General features: G+C 37.1%; 1 protein-coding gene across 1 annotated transcript in view; it reads right to left on the bottom strand.

The window, feature by feature from the left end:
- Positions 1-18,755, bottom strand: part of LOC140149654 (uncharacterized) — a 67,843-nt gene that overhangs the window by 17,234 nt on the left and 31,854 nt on the right. The window contains exons 9-15 of the mRNA XM_072171733.1: positions 17,250-17,485; positions 16,411-16,548; positions 15,514-15,694; positions 14,382-14,435; positions 6,164-6,454; positions 4,135-4,236; positions 3,162-3,314 (exon numbers count right to left, since the gene is read on the bottom strand). Of these exons, the coding sequence (XP_072027834.1) occupies positions 3,162-3,314; positions 4,135-4,236; positions 6,164-6,454; positions 14,382-14,435; positions 15,514-15,694; positions 16,411-16,548; positions 17,250-17,485 (1,155 nt within the window). The remainder of the gene's footprint in view (positions 1-3,161; positions 3,315-4,134; positions 4,237-6,163; positions 6,455-14,381; positions 14,436-15,513; positions 15,695-16,410; positions 16,549-17,249; positions 17,486-18,755) is intronic.

The raw sequence follows: 18,755 nt of genomic DNA, 5'->3' as shown, positions 1-18,755 counted from the left end.
TTGTTCCCATTTTTCTCACATAGATGCATAAAGGGGATGCTATTTTGACATTTTATGTAAGTTTGAAGAGAATCCATATCCTAAACCGCTAGGGCTACCCCCTTAAAAAGGCAATAAAATAATATGAACGCAAGGAGAATTTTGTTAGCTGCAGTATGATACCAATGGCGGTCAGACAGTGTGTGTCATCAATTGGCAAGAACCACCGCTGACAGCGATCTTTTCAATTTTGAGAATTATGCATTATGTGCATGGTTGATTGTTAAAGTGTATGCTTTGACACAACACCCCTAGTGGTGAAAGACGAATCGGGTATGGTGTGGGCTAGTTCTTCTTTAAATGGTGAAATCAGTGGCGTAGCGTCATAGGTGCAGGGGGTGGTACGTGCCCCCCAATCGATCTGAAATTGTTTTAAATCCCATAGGAAAATTGCCGAAAAACGGTTTGTGTCCTCTTCCCAATCAGACCCAGTGCCCCCCCCATATCATGGTCGGTGCCCCCCAATGTAATGACCCACGCAACGCCACATGGTGAAATGATCTTTGATCTGGTTTTTTAATGCTTTGGGTTCTTGGATATTGATTATTTCTTGTTGTAGATTGTTCCAGTGTATGTGCCCCCCCCATCATGGTCGGTGCCCCCAATGTAATGACCCATGCAACGCCACATGGTAAAATGATCTTTGATCTGGTTTTTGAATGCTTTGGGTTCTTGGATATTGATTATTTCTTGTTGTAGATTGTTCCAGTCTATGACGGTTCTTGGAATAAATGAATACTTGTAGCAATCTTTTGATGGTTGAAGTTCAATGAATGATTGTAAATAAGATCTCCTGGTGGAGCGCTGTACCGGGTGCAGTAGTGTTCGCACTGGTATGGAAAGGTAACAGGTGATGTTTCTTCTTCTGGCTAGTGTTCCCCCATTGTAGTTGTTGGATCATGGTGGTGACACTGCTGTATCTGTCGTAGTCATTTTTTACAAAGCGGGTTCTGTGGTATACGGGTCCAAGACCGCTGAGCAATATCCAAGTGATGGCCTAACTAGCCAGCAGTATGCCAGATCTTTAATGTCTTGTGTGCATGAACGTAAATTTCTCTTTATGAACCCCAATGATCTGTTTCCTTTTGCTGTCATGTGGTCTATGTGCTTATTCCATTTTAGGTCATTTGACAATTCTTGCCCGAGGTATGTGTGTGAGTTTATCTCCTGCAGGGTAGTGTTATTTAATATGTATGTATGAGTTTTGGTTATGTGAGTTTATAAATTTCAGAACAAAACATTTTTCTTGGTTAAATTTCATTTGCCAGGTATGCTCCCAACTGTAAGTCGGTCAAGGTCAGTCTGTAGAAGGTCAGCGTCACGGTCACCAGAAATGGTTCTGTAGATTACGCAATCGTCTGCAAATAATCGTACAGTGGAGGTTATATCGTCAGGAAGGTCATTGATATACATTAAGAATAAGAGTGGACCGAGTACAGTGCCTTGCGGAATGCCAGATTGGACACTGACCCAGTCCCAGCATTCACCTCCAATAACTACCCTTTTCTCTCCGAGCATTAGGAAGTTGGAAATCCAGTTGTAGGTCGGTCTTGTATGCCGTAATGGTCAAGCTTCAGCATGAGCCATTTGTGTGACACCACATCAAAGGCCTTGCTGAAATACATAATCACAATGTCCATCTGTCCTTTTGTGTCAAGGGTCTTTGTAAGGTCATGGATCGTAAGAATTAATTGAGACTCGCATGAACGATTGCGGAGAAAGCCATGCTGTTTGTCGGTCAGTATATCACATTTGTCTAGATGGAGCATGACGATATTCGAATGAAGTACATGCTCCATCACCTTGCAGCATATAAACGTGTGTGAAACTGGTCTACAGTTGAAAGGCTTAGTGCGGTCTCCTTTCTTGAAGATTGGAGATATGTTAGCACATCTCCAATCATTCGGCAGATTGCCTGATTCAAGAGAAAGCCTGAAGATGGTAGTCAAGGCTGGAGCGATTTCTTTAGCCCCCAACTTTGACAGGATGCGTGCCGGTACGCCATCTGGTCCTGTCATTTTACAGTAATGTTAGCATCTAGCATTTGTTGGTAATGAACATGTTGTTTATCAATGTTAGATAGTAAAGTGTCCTCCTGTGTGAATACTGGTTGTTAAGAGCATTTGCTTTCATGATGTTGTCAATAATTAATTTACCATTAATTTCTAGAGTGGGAAAGCCAAACGAGTTGGGTTTTTTTGGCTCTTAAGGTCCAAAATTTCTTTGTGGATGTAGCACAAATATCTCTGATATACTTGCAATGCTTACTACGAGTCAAGCAGTTGATAAATTTTCGGAGGGAACGAAAGGTCTCCCAATCTTCAGGAGTGTCAGATTTTCTAGCATGGCTGTTAGCCTTATGCTTCTGACGAAGGGCTTTTTAAACTTTGTGGTCAACCCTTGGCATGTTTTTACTAGACGACACAAACTTAGATGGCACATTTGCATCTATTACTATATCACTCCACAAATTCATTCAATCATTCCATTTTGTTTTTACACAAATTTATAATATCAATAATGTACATGTATTGCTTTCTGTCAGTGATGCAGCCAGTGTGTGTGGTTGGGGGTGGGGGGGGGGGGCTTAGCCCATCATAGTCTCTCAGAACATCACAGGTCATTGGGTATGTTGTGACAGTCCCAGGGCAGTGTACATACAAAACTGGCCAACCAAAATCTGTGATGTGCTTCTTCAATCCTTTTGGCATGTTTCAGGCCAATATAACCTAATTTTGACCCATTTAAGAAATAATATTGCACATTTTTGCATGCAGTTGTCCCAATAAAGTCATTCTGAAATTTCTGAAATTTTTGGCAGGTACACCACTGAAAGCTACTGAAGTGGGAGGGGATAGGGGTAGTCACTGATGTGGCATGCTTGACAAGAACACTCATCGGTGAATATTTTTGTTGGTACATTCACAAGTTTGGGCCTCTCCCACTCCGAGAACCTGGCTACACCACTATGCTATCTGTTGTGCATTTTGTGGCAAGTATGCCTACAATCAACTTTATGTGAGACCAAGATATGCTAATTATTTTGTGAGCATGTGGAAGAACCAAAACCAAAGTGATTCTTGGTTGTTACTTTACTCAGTAAGTTCTACATGAAGTCTTACCATTGTCAGTTTCACATAGTTCCACATAGTTTGATGGTAACAGGCCAAATGAGCCATCTGGTGCTGTACCTTGCCACCAACCTACATCAATGCCATGTTGTTCAATGTTTGTGATAATGTCACCAGGGTTCAGGGTTATTTCTGTGTCATCAGCTGTGAAATAAGAAGAAACAAGAAGACAATCAAACTCATGTGTTAATATAATAAACTGAATTTGTCTGAATTGGGGACAAACTAAGAAATAGGACTTGTTTTTACATGACAAGCAATTTGAGATCAATTTAATTGAAATCGGAGCATTTTTTAATTTTTGGCCCCTGTATGGCCAAAAAAACTGACCACCCCCCAAAATTTGACCTTCTTGCTTATAACTCAAGAACGGTATTGCGCAGGTAGGTCAAACTATACTTTTTCTGAATACTTGCAATGAGCGGAATAATTTGGTGTGCTTGTTAACCAGATTTGAGCAACTTTGAAATTTGAAATGGCGGCCATTTTGAAAATGGCTGCCACCGGAGTTCATCCCTACGGTTTCCATGTTAACATGTAAAATATCACTCAGAAGGATCCAAGGAACAAAATGATACCACTCGCAGAGGATCTGGGGTGGGGTGCATGGGGGCCTTATCTAGCTCATGGACTAGTACTAGTTTTACGTGGGTAGGCACGATACGCGCATATCGTGTTGACGGTGTCAAAAACATGAAAAATTGGAAAAAAAGGGCAGCAAAATTGCAATTGCTAATACACGGAAACGAACTTTAGGGTATGAAATTTGATGCAAGGAATACAATCCCTCTTTAGGGTGTGAAAACAGGCGCGTATTACCTGTTTAGGGTATCGTTTTAGCCAAGGGTTAAATCCTTGTTTATCTCCCCCACCCGATGGCCGTTAGCCAAGAGTTTAGTCTTGTCGATAGTGATCTCTGTCTGAAAATGACTATATATGAATAACTTCTCTTTTGTACACCTACCTGCTTGGTAACGATAGATAGCTTTTGCTTTTTGACCATCACCTCCATTAGTAGGTGTTGCTGCATGTGGCTCATCATAGGTTGTTGGAGCTGATACACCATCTAAAACAACAAAACATTAAAAATACCATGATAATATTGTATAATTTTCAACCTTTGATTGTGATAGAAAGTGTTATAAGTGTTTAAAGAAATGAGAAATAAAGAAGACTGGTAACATGAATTGACTTGAAACCAACTGGCAATAAATAAAATGCATGAATGATTTATCATGCCATATCTGACACTCCTATGCCACATTCACAGCCACAAATTAAACCTAAACCCATCTATTGTTATGTCCAGGGTTCGAATTCAGTCAATTTTTTTGCATAGCTGTTTGTGCGATGCAAAACACATTTTAAATTTGTATAGCAGTTTCCAAATTTTGCATAGCAGTTATTTTGCTATGCAAAAAAGAAAAATGCGTAGCATTTTGCGATGCACTATTGGTATTTGCGTAGCAAATCTACATCTCCTGTCATTGTCATCAAATCTCGGCTATAAAGCCCCCAGATGATCACTTGTCACGCTCGAGGGCAGAGTTTGAGGGCAATTAGCAAATATAATTCTTATTCAATGGGTATGCGTCTTGTAAAGAATTCACGTAATTTGATTTGTTTTCTGGTGTATATAATATCTCACAATAGTTGATAGTGATATTAGTCAGGGCACGATAATGCATTCGCGTAATACACATGCGAGAACTAAGAACGCGACAACGGGAATGTCCTCACAAAAGTAACTTTATTTTTTTCTGAAAAAAGGCAGTTTTTCTCGCAAAAATTACATTAAAACTGAATAAGAATAATCGTAGTGGATGCCGGCTGCGCCGGCATCCACTACTCAAAATATTGGCCAGCCCATCCATTATGACACGATATTGGATATTGGATAGGCAAAAGACAAAATTCTATCTTTTATTCTCTAATTATATGCACCATGCAGGATCATAGCATTTGAAAAAAAGGGTAGGCCTAAACTTTTACCGCGAGGAATGAGCATTAAAAAATAATGTTGCAATTTTGCAAACCTGGTAAAGTCGCTCCACGAACAGCAAAAATACCAAAGATGAAAAAAACCTTCAAAAATTATAAAACCAGATTAGGTCTTCAGTAAACTCTTCGCCTAATTTTTGTTCAACATCTCGACATTATCTCATCCCCGTAAAAATATTGCAAGCTTCCGAAGGTCGCTGATCTTATGGTTTTGGTAACTCCCTTCACCAGGAACGTGTGTTATGATTTTGTGTATAGTTAGTGCGTGCAATGGCGACATTCTCTCGCATAATTGGGGGAGTAACGCTAGTAAACATAAGCATGACATAAGCAATCAACCACAACAGATTCCGCAATATGGTACCCAACATTGCTTTGTCTTATTTTTGCAACGGAATACAGTATAATTATCTTAGATGTAACTAGAATGAGCAAATACCGACTGTGATGTTTTTGATTTTCGGGGAATTCCAGATCATCCAGATGTGTTTTGCGGTTAATGCGACGTGTCGTGGAATTTGGCTCGCAAATAGCGATGCATTGGGGGACTTTTGAGGCAAGTGCGACATGAAATTTAGCTCAAATTTATGTATAGCACTTTTAGCGATGCATTTTGGAAAAGTGAATAGCAGTTGATGGAAATTGCATCGCAAAATGCGATGCGATACCATCGAATTCGACCGCTGGTTATGTCCATGTGATACTACAAGCAGGGAAGAAGTGGGTAAATACTATTTAATCATTATGTAAAGCAAGAGCCCCTTCAACATATAATGTGCACAAAGGTATCCCTGCACTTAAAACAAAAGCAATTATTTAAAGACACTAAAACTAAATTACAAAATTAAGTGGTCGATAGATGGAGAATTTTGTTCTGCATACTTTGATAACTCAATCAGTACAATGTGACTTTATATCTAAATAAACAAATAGTAGAGGTTCAAAAGTGACAAATTTGGTTATTTCCTTTTTCAAGGCTATTTCTTGCTCACCTTTAAGACCCCATTTCTCCTCTAAAATTTCTTTGGCCTCTATCAAGTCACATTCCTGTAATGCATCAAGGATGGTTTTCCTGTTTGCTTTACTGCCACTAGATTTCCGCCAATGCTCCAACACTTTAGTTGCCTGTATTTTAAAATCTAGTGTATTAGCCACTCTCTTAGCATTGTCGATATCAGCACTCTTTATTTCGAGTTCTATATAGAGATTTTCTAGATCTTCATATGCAAGGTCAGCTTTATTAGCTACATCACTGATGTCTTTGTCGCTTACCGTCTCCATTTCTATAATATTAATAATGATAATAATATTTATTTGAATTATACTTGCAAAACAGTACAAAATATAATACTCAAAATATTGCACGATAATCAAATTCAAATATAGAGCAAAATTACAAAAAAAACCACACACCAATATACAACCATGTACATTCAGTAAGTAAACTCGATCTGAATGTCTGAATGAGCTATATATGCAAGCCCGGACACGTACGTGTGTCATAACTGTGGTCCAAGTTAACTTTTTTTTTTATCTTTCCACAGTATACACTAGGTACACCGTGCTTTTATTTTATCAGCAGGTTACATACATGTACAACGTAGCATGAATAATATATGACATGTGATATGTATAAACAACAATGCATTTGTACTCAATAAACATGATACGGTATACAATTATAATTATTTTACAAAATGGAGTTCCAACGTTTATGCCATTCATTTAACCTTTTTTCAGTACATGACATGCTTTTTTCTACCTTAGCAGTCTTCTTAAGCCTCCTAATAAAATAATAAATATTTAGAGAACCTTGTTTATACTTCACATCATAAATGAATTTTTTCCCATGAAGAACAAGGAAGTTGAATTTGGACAAATCTGGGTCAAGAATACCTAACAAAACACTCTTCATGTCCAGGTAAACCTGTTTTTTTACACAGCCGTGACGTTAGTCACGGCTGTGTCTTTTTTCTTCCAGGTTCTTTCTTCTTTCTTTCTTCTGTCAACCATTACATTTGCTCTAGCACTCATATGCTTACATCGATTTTGACCTAACTTGGTCACAATGATCATTGACCGTGCCCCTACATGTCACATGAAACTCGTGGGGTCAAAGGTCACGCAGGGGTCACAGGGGTCAAAAACGTGATTTCAACTAAAATGCATCTTCTCCCAAAACTTCCGTAGGACAGCGACCCCACTAGCACACATGCATTGATATTACCCAGTGTCTATGTGGTGTACACAGATTTGGGGTCAAAGGTCATTAAGGGTCACTTCCGGTATAAAACGAAAAACCTTCAAAAATTTTTATTAGCTAAGTAAAACATAGCACAGTAACGGTATGTTCACATATGATCTGTAGTCACCCAATGTATATGTGGTATTTTTTTTACTTGGGGTCAAAGCTCATTAAGGGGTCACTTCCGGTATAAAAAGAAATACTTTTAAAATGCATCTTCTTCCACAAATTATGTGGGACAGAGACACCACTTGCACACATGTATTGTTATTACTCAGTGTCTATGGGGTGTACACAGATTTGGGGTCAAAGGTCATTAAGGGGTCACTTCCGTAAAAACGAAATATTTTAAAAAAATTTATAAGCTAAGTAAAACATGGGACAGTAACGGTATGTTCACAGGTGATCTGCAGTCACCCAATGTATATGTGGTATTTTTTTATTTGGGGTCAAATCTCATTAAGGGGTCACTTCCGGTATAAAACGAAATACCTTTAAAATGCATCTTCTTCCACAGATTCTGTAGGACAGTGGCGCCACTTGCACACATGCATTGTTATTACCCAGTGTCTATGGGGTGTACACAGATTTGGGGTCAAAGGTCATTAAGGGGTCACTTCCGGTATAAAACGAAAAACCTTCAAAAATTTTTATTTGCTAAGAAAAACATAGGACAGTAACGGTATGTTCACACATGAATTGTGGTTACCCAATTCATATGTGGTATTTTTTATTTGGGATCAAATGTCATTAAGGGGTCACTTCCGGTCTGAGACGAAAAACCTTCAAAATGCCCCTTCTGCTACAAATAACATGGCAAAGTGATGCCACGTGCACACATACATTGACATTAGCCAATGTCTATGGGGTTTTCATATATTTTGGGGTCAAAGGTCATTAAGGGGTCACAACACGGCTGTGTTCGTGGTCTTAGACCACAGCTAAGTCTAGTTATGATTTGATTTTGAACATCATTCCAGAAATTTCTTACAACATTACATTCCCAAAAGAGATGCTGTATATAGTCTCAACTTCATGTTTACAAAAATAACACAAATTGGAATCAACATAACCAAATTTAAACATATTATTATTGGTACCAAGGTACCTATGAAGAATTTTAAATTGAAAATATCTAAGTTGGGTCGATCGGGAGGAGGACAATGGAATTTGATAAATATCACACCAATTCAAATCAATATTATCAAAGATATACGACCATTTCTCCTCAGCGATTGGTGGTTTGAAGAGCTTACTCATACAGATATCACTAATGATTTTACACACTTTAACAGTCTTTGTAATTCTGGCAAGCATCTCCTCCTGAGATGAATTAATATTATCATTGTCCTCCCCCCTCTTGACACTTCTTTTCCATTTATTTGGAATGGCATAAATAAGTGAATAGTAGTCCAAAAAGTTACACTTCAAATTAAACTTATCTTTCAAACGTGACAAGGCTAAAAATTCCCCATCATCATCTAAAATATCTTCCAAAAACTTAATCCCTTTACTGCACCATACATGCTTATAAATAGTGCTACCATTGATAATAATAGAAGAATTATTCCAGAGAATTTGATGTCTAAAATTATATGCAGGAGGATCATAAGTCGTAAAACACCATGCATTTACAACATCTTTAATAAAATTACTTTTAATACGATTAATACATCTAGCAGAAGGCTTTACATTACACTCCCAAATGAGATTACCACCTAAATTATGTAAATGGTGTCTATAAAAATACTTCCAACTACTATCATTCAGTATCCAGAAGGCGTTTCACCCAAGCAATTTTGAGACCGTTAATAATGGATGGAACATGAATCATCTTAAGACCGCCTTGCTCGTAGTTCCCAATAATAGTACTTCTTCTGATTTTATCAGGTTTGTTTGACCAAACAAATTTGAAAATAATAGAATTCAATTCCTTAACAAATGCATCAGGCGGATTTGGGAGAACCGAAAAAAGGAAAATAAGCTGTGAGAGAGCAAGAGATTTAAGAATGGTAATTTTGCCAATTGGAGTGAGATCTCTCATAGACCAAATTCTAAGAATCTCTTTGAGTTTTTTTAATTTGGGCGCAAAGTTTAACTCAAAAGTATTATTTAGATTAGAATAAAAAAGTACTCCTAAAAGTCTAACAGGCTGAATGGTGTATAACAAATCAATATCACTAACATTGGGAGGGTTTCTACGAAAAGAGCCAAGAGCCAAAAGCTCAGATTTATTAAAATTAATTTTAAGACCTGAAAATGATTGAAATTTCTTGAGGATACAAATAATCTGTTTTAAGGAATCAACATCCCTAATAAAAATCGTAGTGTCATCAGCATATGCACTTACAAGAATATCCTTATCAACAATTTTAATACCTTTCACAATATTATCATTCCTGATCATACAGTTCAGGATTTCACTACAAATAATATATAAGAGAGGGCTAAGCGGGCATCCCTGACGAAGATAACATAATAATGGAAAAAAGGTGGATCCATGACCATTATTTGTTACACAAGACGAAATATTTGAATAGAAAACTTGGACCCATCTTATAAGATCTTGACCGAAATTAAAAAATTTAAGAGTTTTAAACAGGAAAGACCATTCTAATTTATCGAACGCTTTTTGAAATCAATTAAAAACATTAGCCCTGGCAAGTTATTATCATTCAGATACTCAATTGTATCAAGAGCAAGCCTAATATTTTCACCAATATAGCGTCCTTTTAGAAAACCTGTTTGATCATTATGAATGATATTGGGAAGAACCTGTTTCAAACGAAGAGCAATAATTTTTGTGATGATTTTGTAGTCTGTGTTTAAAAGAGAAATTGGGTGCCAATTTTTTTAAAAAAGATGGGTCTTTGTCTTTCTTAGGTATTAAATTAATAATACCTCTGCACTGATCAACAGAAAGGTTTCCATTCTGAAAAGAATAATTATAACTTTTAATTAAAATGTCACCTAAATCATTAAAAAACAATTTATAAAACTCAGGGGGAAAACCATCTGTACCAGGTGTTTTGTTATTAGGCATTGTTTTTAAAGCATCAAGACATTCCTTTCTGGTCACCTGATCCTCACATTGTTTTTGCATGTCATTGTTCAACTTGGGAATATTATCATTATTATCAAAAAGATCATCATAATTAAAATCTGGAGGTTACATGAACTATAAAGATTCTGATAATATTTCTTTTCTTCATCTAAAATTCCCTTGGGATCTGTAATTGGTTGATTGGAGTCACTGCTATACAATTTAGAGATTGTTTTGTCTTTGATTCCTCCTTTCTAAATTAATGAAATATTTTGAATTTCTCTCGCCATGCTCAATCCAGTTTGCTCTTGATCTAATAATTGAACCCTCAGCTTTAATCTTATACATGTCTTCAAGCTCAGATTTACACTCATTAATAGTATTTAAAAGATTATCACATGGGTCAGAACTATATTTTTCTTCAAGATTATTGATCTTAGGGCGCGTTCTCACTATGCCTGTTTGATACCAGGACGTGGACTCGATCCTACATCGAGTCCACTTCCAAGCATAGTGAGAACGCGAAATAAGATCCTACATCCAGGATGTAGCATCGAGACCACCTCATTGAGGTAGTCTCGTACCTAGGACGTGGTATCAAACAGCCTAGTGAGAACGCGTTTACAAGTGGACTCGATCCACTTATACCGGAAATGCTCTATGCACGACCTTGATGGCCGTCGTTGTACTATAGGCCTATACAATACAGTCTACATTATATAATTCTCCATTATAAAATTTAAACATATGCATTTTCAACTTAAAAAATTCATAGCTGGTATTATAGAACAAATTTCTACAGGCTTTATTTCATGTAGTAATTTACAACATTTATTTTTTATGTGGAAAAAGCTCTGGGAAAGTGGCTATACACGGAAGTTCGTTTGAGATGCTTGCCGTAGTTTGATGAGCAGCATGCTTCTCGTGCAGTGTGAAAACAACGGCATCGCAGCAAGATACAGATTTTATCCAGTTTCAGAATTAAACAAAACGACATTGAACTTTACAGGATAGTACAAAAGGATATTATTCTGGTGTAATATATTCGTTTTTGAGGTGTACATTTTGCTAGACCGAGTCAAAATTACCAATGGTGATAGAGGTTGTGTTGCATGTAAATCGGCGTGTTTGACCAAAATCAGAAATAACAACCCGATGTATTTCTCTCATTTTACACGTATAGGCCTAATATAAAATAATAGTTTTTAGAGCGTTTTATTTCAGATCTTACCAAATTATACATATCACAAAATAACATATCCATAGATTGCAGAAATATATCAGGGGCCTGGAAATAAAAAATGATCTTTCAAAATTGATAGTCTAGTAAAGTTTGATTTGTGCTGTGAGTTCGGCTCAAAACATGCATTGCAACAGAATTCGTGACGTCATGCATTGATATTATAACATCCGGGTAAGTGGAGTCGATCCTACATCAGCATTTTGGTGTTAGTGAGAACACGAAATCAATGTGGACTGAGTCCACTTGTATGTGGACTCGGACCTAGGTACGAGACCCCATGTCTGTAGTGAGAACACGTCCTTATTGACCAATCTAGCTTCGCGAGTTTTGCGCTCCCTGGAAAGTTTTGCAGAATATTTCATTGTCATTGATCTAATATGACATTTTAAATAATCCCAAAGCAAATTCGGATTCAGATCTTTATTATCATCATTTTTGACAATGTCATCAATCCAGCGAGCTGCATTAGATGTTACAATGTTAATATCAACTGATGAGTGGTCATTTTTAAAACCAGTAGAAATACTACAGTTATCAATCTGAGACAATAAATTAAACGATACAAGGAAAAAGTCTAAACGACAATATACAGGAGGATTACTATTAGAGTGCCAAGTATACTTATACACATTAGGATTTTTCCTTCTCCAAATATCAACTAAATCATATGCAGTAATAATATCATTAATATATTTAGGTGAATTACAATGTGTTTGCGCCCTTCCCCCTTTTTTATCCATCATAACATCAAGAACACAGTTGAAATCCTCACCCTAAACAATTGACTCACAATGAAAGTCATTCATCTTTCTATGGATACTTTCAAAGAAAAGAGGATCATCTTTGTTTGAACCATAAACATTAATAACAGTAATCTTTTGGTTATTCAAAGTAATATCCAAAATAATAAATCTACCATCCTCATCATGGTAAGTTTTAACCAAATCAAAATTGCAAGAGTTTTTAAAAAGAATACAAACTCCTCTACTATTGGAGGTGCCATGAGAGAATAAAACATTTGCATTACCCCAATCATCTTTCCATTCCTGCTCAAAATTTTCCTGAAGCAAAAATATTTCAGGTCTATTTTTAAGCCAAGAAAAAACTTGAACACGTTTGACACGATCCCCCAAACCTCTAACATTCATTGAATAAAAACTAACCCCACGTGGATTACTCATTTAAAAAAACAAACTAGATTCGAATGAATTAACCACAGGATAAAAACATAATCTGAACAAGGAACATTTTGTTTGCAAACATCAAAACACAAAGTACGTTTGAAGGAATAGTGCACATTACAGGGAAAAAGATTGTATTTCACCAGACCGGCAGAAGAGTCAAACTTGTGAATACCACACCAATACATGCATATATAATTGGTTCATGAAAGGGAACTCTATTGTACAACATAACATACACGTATTTGACATAATTATAATATTGTTGATATAATATTGAAACATTATCATGTTTATAAGTGTTACCATGTTTGTAGATATCATTTAAAGAATTCATATTGTTAACTTATATAGCACTAAATTCAAATTATGTAGCTGTGGTATGATACCAGGCTTGTGCAACAAGATATTGCAATATTCAAGAAATTAATGATTGAATGGAATATGATACATTTCAAAATGTTGCTATGTAAAAGGATATATATGTTAATGGGTATATGCACAATGCTCTTGGCAATCAATTTTATAATATTAAATTTTGTGTCATAGCTGACTCCTTCCTTCCATGATACCGGAAGTTGGTCAAAGTAACATTGATATCTTTAAGAGCAATGCTCTAGAGCATACATGTAGGAGAAATGTAATCAACATTTTTAACTAGTTTAGTTTATAGGAATTCATCAGTCTTTTTGTTTGTTCCTTTAGCTCTGATATAAGTGTATCAACTATGGATTTGCTAAGGCGTAGCTTCTTCGAAGGAGCTTCAGAGTAGCTCCATTATGGTGTAGCTTCAGAGTTACACCAGGTGTAGCCGCGAAGGTTAAGCTGCCGCGGTGGTACACCGTGAATGAGAATCTGGATGTGTACTTTTCATTTATACATGCTTTGTTGAACTTCAGAGAACAATTAAATGTAGCTTGAATGTGGCTAATGTGGACCTTTTCAACAGCTGGTCAGATATCTTTACAAATTAGTCCAGAAAGATGTCATGTGCATGCAGTATTAATGCTCTGCGTGCTATCCATGCGCCTCCATGGAAAAAGGTCAAGTTTTGAAATATTTTCTCAAAATATCAAGAGCTATCTTAAGAACTACTGAATCAATACTAGGCTTGTTTGTACTCATTTTAATGCATTTTTCATGCTGATTCCAAATATGGTCATGAAAATTTACATTTCTGAAATTTTTGAATTTCTAAAAATTTTTTGAAACTTGTCGTCTGCAGTCGACATCCGCGTGAAGAGAGTTAACCACAAACACCACAACCAATCACTTACTTGACGCTAGCATGCTTGATGATCATGTGGCAAGGTGTGATCATGGTGATTGTTCACCATATCAATAATATACGTATGGTTTTTCTTACTTGACACAGCATAGTGTATGGTCAAATACATGTCCAAATCACTTATATTGATTGGTTGAATATGTTTTGAAAGTTGCGCGTAATCATTTTACCGTATATGTCCCATGTCTTTGGGTGCAACATATAACTTACCAAACTTTGGTAGAGGTATCATCCTGCCTTTTGATAGGGCTACTGGGAGCTTGGCTGTAAAACAAAAAGCAAACAATTAAATTGTAATACTGTACATATATCTTTTCTTTTATAATTATTAGAACTCATAGACAATAGGAGAGTTTTAAGAAAATCAATAGTTCAGCTTGCATGCAGTTGATATTATTAAATGTAACCCCTGCTGGGAAATACAGCTAAAATTACAGTGGCGGATTTAGAGGGGGGCGCACCCGGCGCGCGCCCCCTGTATTTTTTGCAGATCGGCGCCTGACTCTGTGTATTTTTGCAGAGCGGCGCCTGACTTTGTGTGGGCGCCGAGCCGCCGTGGCAGCGGCTGTGGCTCAGCGCCCTCTCTATTGAAAATTCCTGGATCCGCCCCTGAATTATATTCATTTTTAAATGAATAGAAGAAATTAAAAAAACAACACATTTTTTCATGGCACAAGGCAAATTTTGGTTGTATAGTTATTATTCAAAGATCTGTATTGGTCATAATATCGTCTTTTTTATCCCTAGTTATATCGAGAACCACAGAATAAACCTATGCTGAAAATTCCAGTTTCTGTATATTTAGGTCCCATAGGCCACTGTTCTAAATCTAAGTCTAAAAAATATATATACAAAATTCTCTGTTGTAACGTACATAAAAACGCAGTTTAGAGCTTATTAATTTAAGTTACTATATTGGTAAGCTTTGCAGACAATGCAAAAACTCGGAAAGTGTGGGGAAATTTTGGTTCCTTGCCATTTCATATTCACTGATCTCTACATATTGCTTTAAAGGAGTATTTTGTGATCCTCTTTTTATGACATTTGTCAGTATATAACCACAAACAAGTTTTGATTATGAGTGAGTTTGCATGACTATGTGTATTACACTGCTCTAGGTCACTGTGTTGTTATTCTGTTCTGTTACTCCCAGAAAGTAATACAAATGACAATATTTTGCTAAACGAATTAATCTCAAAGAAATCTTTTTGTACATAAACATTAGGTAGCCAGAAGTTTCCAGTGGTATAAAAATCTCCATTTTTGTTGAAAAAAGTGGGGGGAGGGATGAGGCTTTGGATCACAAAATGCCCCTTTAAAGATTGAGTAACAAAATGTGTACCTATTGCATCTTGAAACATGTGGCTGTCGAAGTAGCGACCCTTGATTTCACATTCTGTGTCTTGCTGTTGTACATCATATTGACCACGCAGCTCCATGAGATTCATGTGTGTAGGTTTTTCAAAACGAAACTGACATGCTGACCCTGAATCTCCTGTCTGAAGTTGATCATGTGGAATTTTCTGTGTCACAAGGTGTACAATATCATTAAATTAAGTGTGATGATGAAAGGCAACACGCTTTGGCATTCTTATGTTTTTTATAATAATACCGGTAATAAAGATGATGGAGGGTTATTAGTAGGCGCGCAATCTTCAAAAGAACTCAAGGCGCACATACAATAAAGACAAACAAGTTACATATGTGAATCCGGAAAAACACAAAGAAAAAGATGAGTTTTACAGGCGTGTGCCCAGTGGGGAGCTTTGGGGGCTGCAACCCCTGGGTCTTAAAGGAAAAGGGTGAGGGAGAGGGAGTGAGACAGCAGAGGCACAGCAGTGGCATAGCCAGTGAAAAATAATTAAAAGGGGAGTAAAAAGTGGATTCATATTTCACAAATTTTGAAGAAAATTAAACCTATTTTATAGCCGGAGGCCCACTTTTCCGATCAAATTTTCCGAAAATTGAAAGAAATTTCCCGAAAATTGAAAACAAGTGAACCATTTGTTGAAAAATTACAAAATAATCTAGTGTACCCAACCTGGGACAAAAAAGTTACCAAAACCGGGTTGAAAAGTTTGTTTTGCAGCCCCCACCCGTACCCCGACCGGGAAAGTTGGCTATACCATTTTGATTTAACAAAATTTGGTTTCATTAGACATAGGCCTAGGCCTATAATAAATACAGCACTTTTGAAATGCTACATTTCATCCATGCATAGCACATAAAAATAACCAACCTCTACTTTTTGTGTAAGTTTCCAAGTTTCTGGTTGTATTTCATGCAATCTAATTGCAAGATCTTTTCCTTGGACTGTAATTGTTTGCTCTTCAGCACATTCCACATATTTCTTTCCAGCTTGTTGTATCCTTATTTCCTGTGGGCAGAACATTTTGATGAAATAATTGTTCAGATCATTTTATTTAGCAAACAACCCACATCTTTTCTAAAGACAAAAGAAGACAGCTATTAATGATTTCAAATATACACAAAAGAACTATTTCAAGGTAAATAAGAGTACAGTAGGTACTTTTGAATATAAGAGTACTTTTTCCTGAACAATATGTACAGAATCAAAATCGACTGAATTCAAATATAAACAGGGTTCAGCTTCAGCCAAATTTTCTTTTTTCCCTTCTTCATTTCATATTATTACCGGTTCGGTTTCTCTGCACATGTACATATTGTTTACTATAAGTTAAAGCCACATCTTCATCACCTGTCACTTCCTGTATCTTGGGTGTGATCGATCACAGTCTCATGGCTTTGACCAGCGCCCTAGCATAGATATTTGCAATTGGGATCCATCATAGGGCTGGATAGTGGAGCACTGGTCTCACAAAGCAGAGGATAGAATCCTGCTTCAGCCAATTTTCTTTACTTCCCTTCTTCAAGAAACTTTTTCAATACACATGTTTCTCATTTTGGGTGTCCATAAGAGCACAAATGTGTGTGGGGGGGGGGGGGTGCTGGTACTTTGCATCACTGAATACTTCCAAACAAGGGTTTCAATACATTTGGGAAAACTTACATGAAAGTTGTGAAGAATAAATGTCCTTAACACTATAGTTTTCTTACCTCAGTACGACTCTTGTGTACAGAATACACTGTCAAATACACACACTGTTTCTCTGCAATATCAATTGCCTGTGGTATAAACATTAGGAGCTCCATTTTGAGAGGTCTGAATGATGAAAAAACCCACCGAGCAAAGTGACAGGTTTCAAATATAATTGTGCAAACTGTAATGCCCATCAGCCGAACTCCTTGAGTTGTACCTCTGGCAAGGTTACCTGCAACTTTCTGCCAACCTCCTGCAAAAAAACAAAGTGTAATTTCCAATTTGTTTAAATGCTGGTCTTGAAATGCAACAAGATGAATCTGAATGCACTAAAACAAGACATACTTTTAAGTAAAATTAAAATCTAACACCAGTAAATAGCCCAATATTTAAAGGATAACCATTGCGCATCCCATGTAATGCCAATCACTCTGAGCCCTATATATGCACCGAATTGCTGGTCGGGCCAGAGTATGCACAATGGGCAAGTAAACTACGGAGAAGTCTAAACTCTATTGTGCATGCTTTTTTGACAAAGACAAACAGAGCAATATTGTCTATGCTATTGAATGCAAGGTCAACAATTGCCAGGACTTGTACATCGGTGAAACAAAACAGACCTTGGCTAAGCGTATGTACCAACACAGACGTGCCAGCACCAGTTGTGGGGATTCTGCAGTATATACGCATTTGGACAGCACGAATCACTCCTTTGACAACAAGGACGTTGTAATCTTAGACAGGGAGCGCAGGTGGTACGAAAGAGGAGTAAAAGAAGCGATCTATGTCAAGAAAGAACAGCCTTCACTCAACAGGGGAGGCGGCCTGCGTCACAACTTGGCGGGGGCCTACAATTCCGTTATCAAGAACATTCCAAAGAAACACTAGACGTATTCATTCACAGATAATTTGAAAAAACAAAAATGGAAAACATTACAAAACTAGATGGACGGCGGTTCTCGGATGTCGCGGTTTTCGACGCCTCCACCTAAGGGAGTGATTTAGCACAACGGTTGATACAACCCACCAAGTTACATGCACATGCGACCAATTTATTAATTTGACCTCAGGTGACCCCTCGGTGAACCCAAAATAACCCGCCAAAAATTTGGCTCTAAATGTGGACTATACCCATTAAGTTACATGCCCATGCAACAGTTTTTAGTAATTTGACCTCAGATGACCCTGGTGACCCCAAATGACCCCAAAATGACCTTCCAAAGATTTGGCTCTAAATGTTGACTGTACCTACCAAGTTTCATGCCCATGTCAACTTTTTGGAAGGTCATTTCCAGGTCATCTGAGGTCACCCAGGGGTCATCTGAGTTCAAATCACTGAAATCAGTCATATGGGCATGAATATTATACATGCATTGGTTTTCCATGCATTTTAAAATATGTGCTAGATGAAGAGGTAAACATTAGTTAGTGGTTTGCATATTAAGGATAACAAACTGTAATTTTTTTGTAATTTTTTCCGATTGTTTTCAAATTAACTGTGAATGATCCTAGCACTTCAGAAT

The sequence above is a fragment of the Amphiura filiformis genome, chromosome 4, assembly GCF_039555335.1.
Source record: "Amphiura filiformis chromosome 4, Afil_fr2py, whole genome shotgun sequence".
In the NCBI taxonomy this organism is placed as follows: domain Eukaryota; kingdom Metazoa; phylum Echinodermata; class Ophiuroidea; order Amphilepidida; family Amphiuridae; genus Amphiura; species Amphiura filiformis.
The sequence above is the reverse complement of the archived record's forward strand: the minus strand, read 5'-3'. Positions and strand labels throughout refer to the sequence as shown.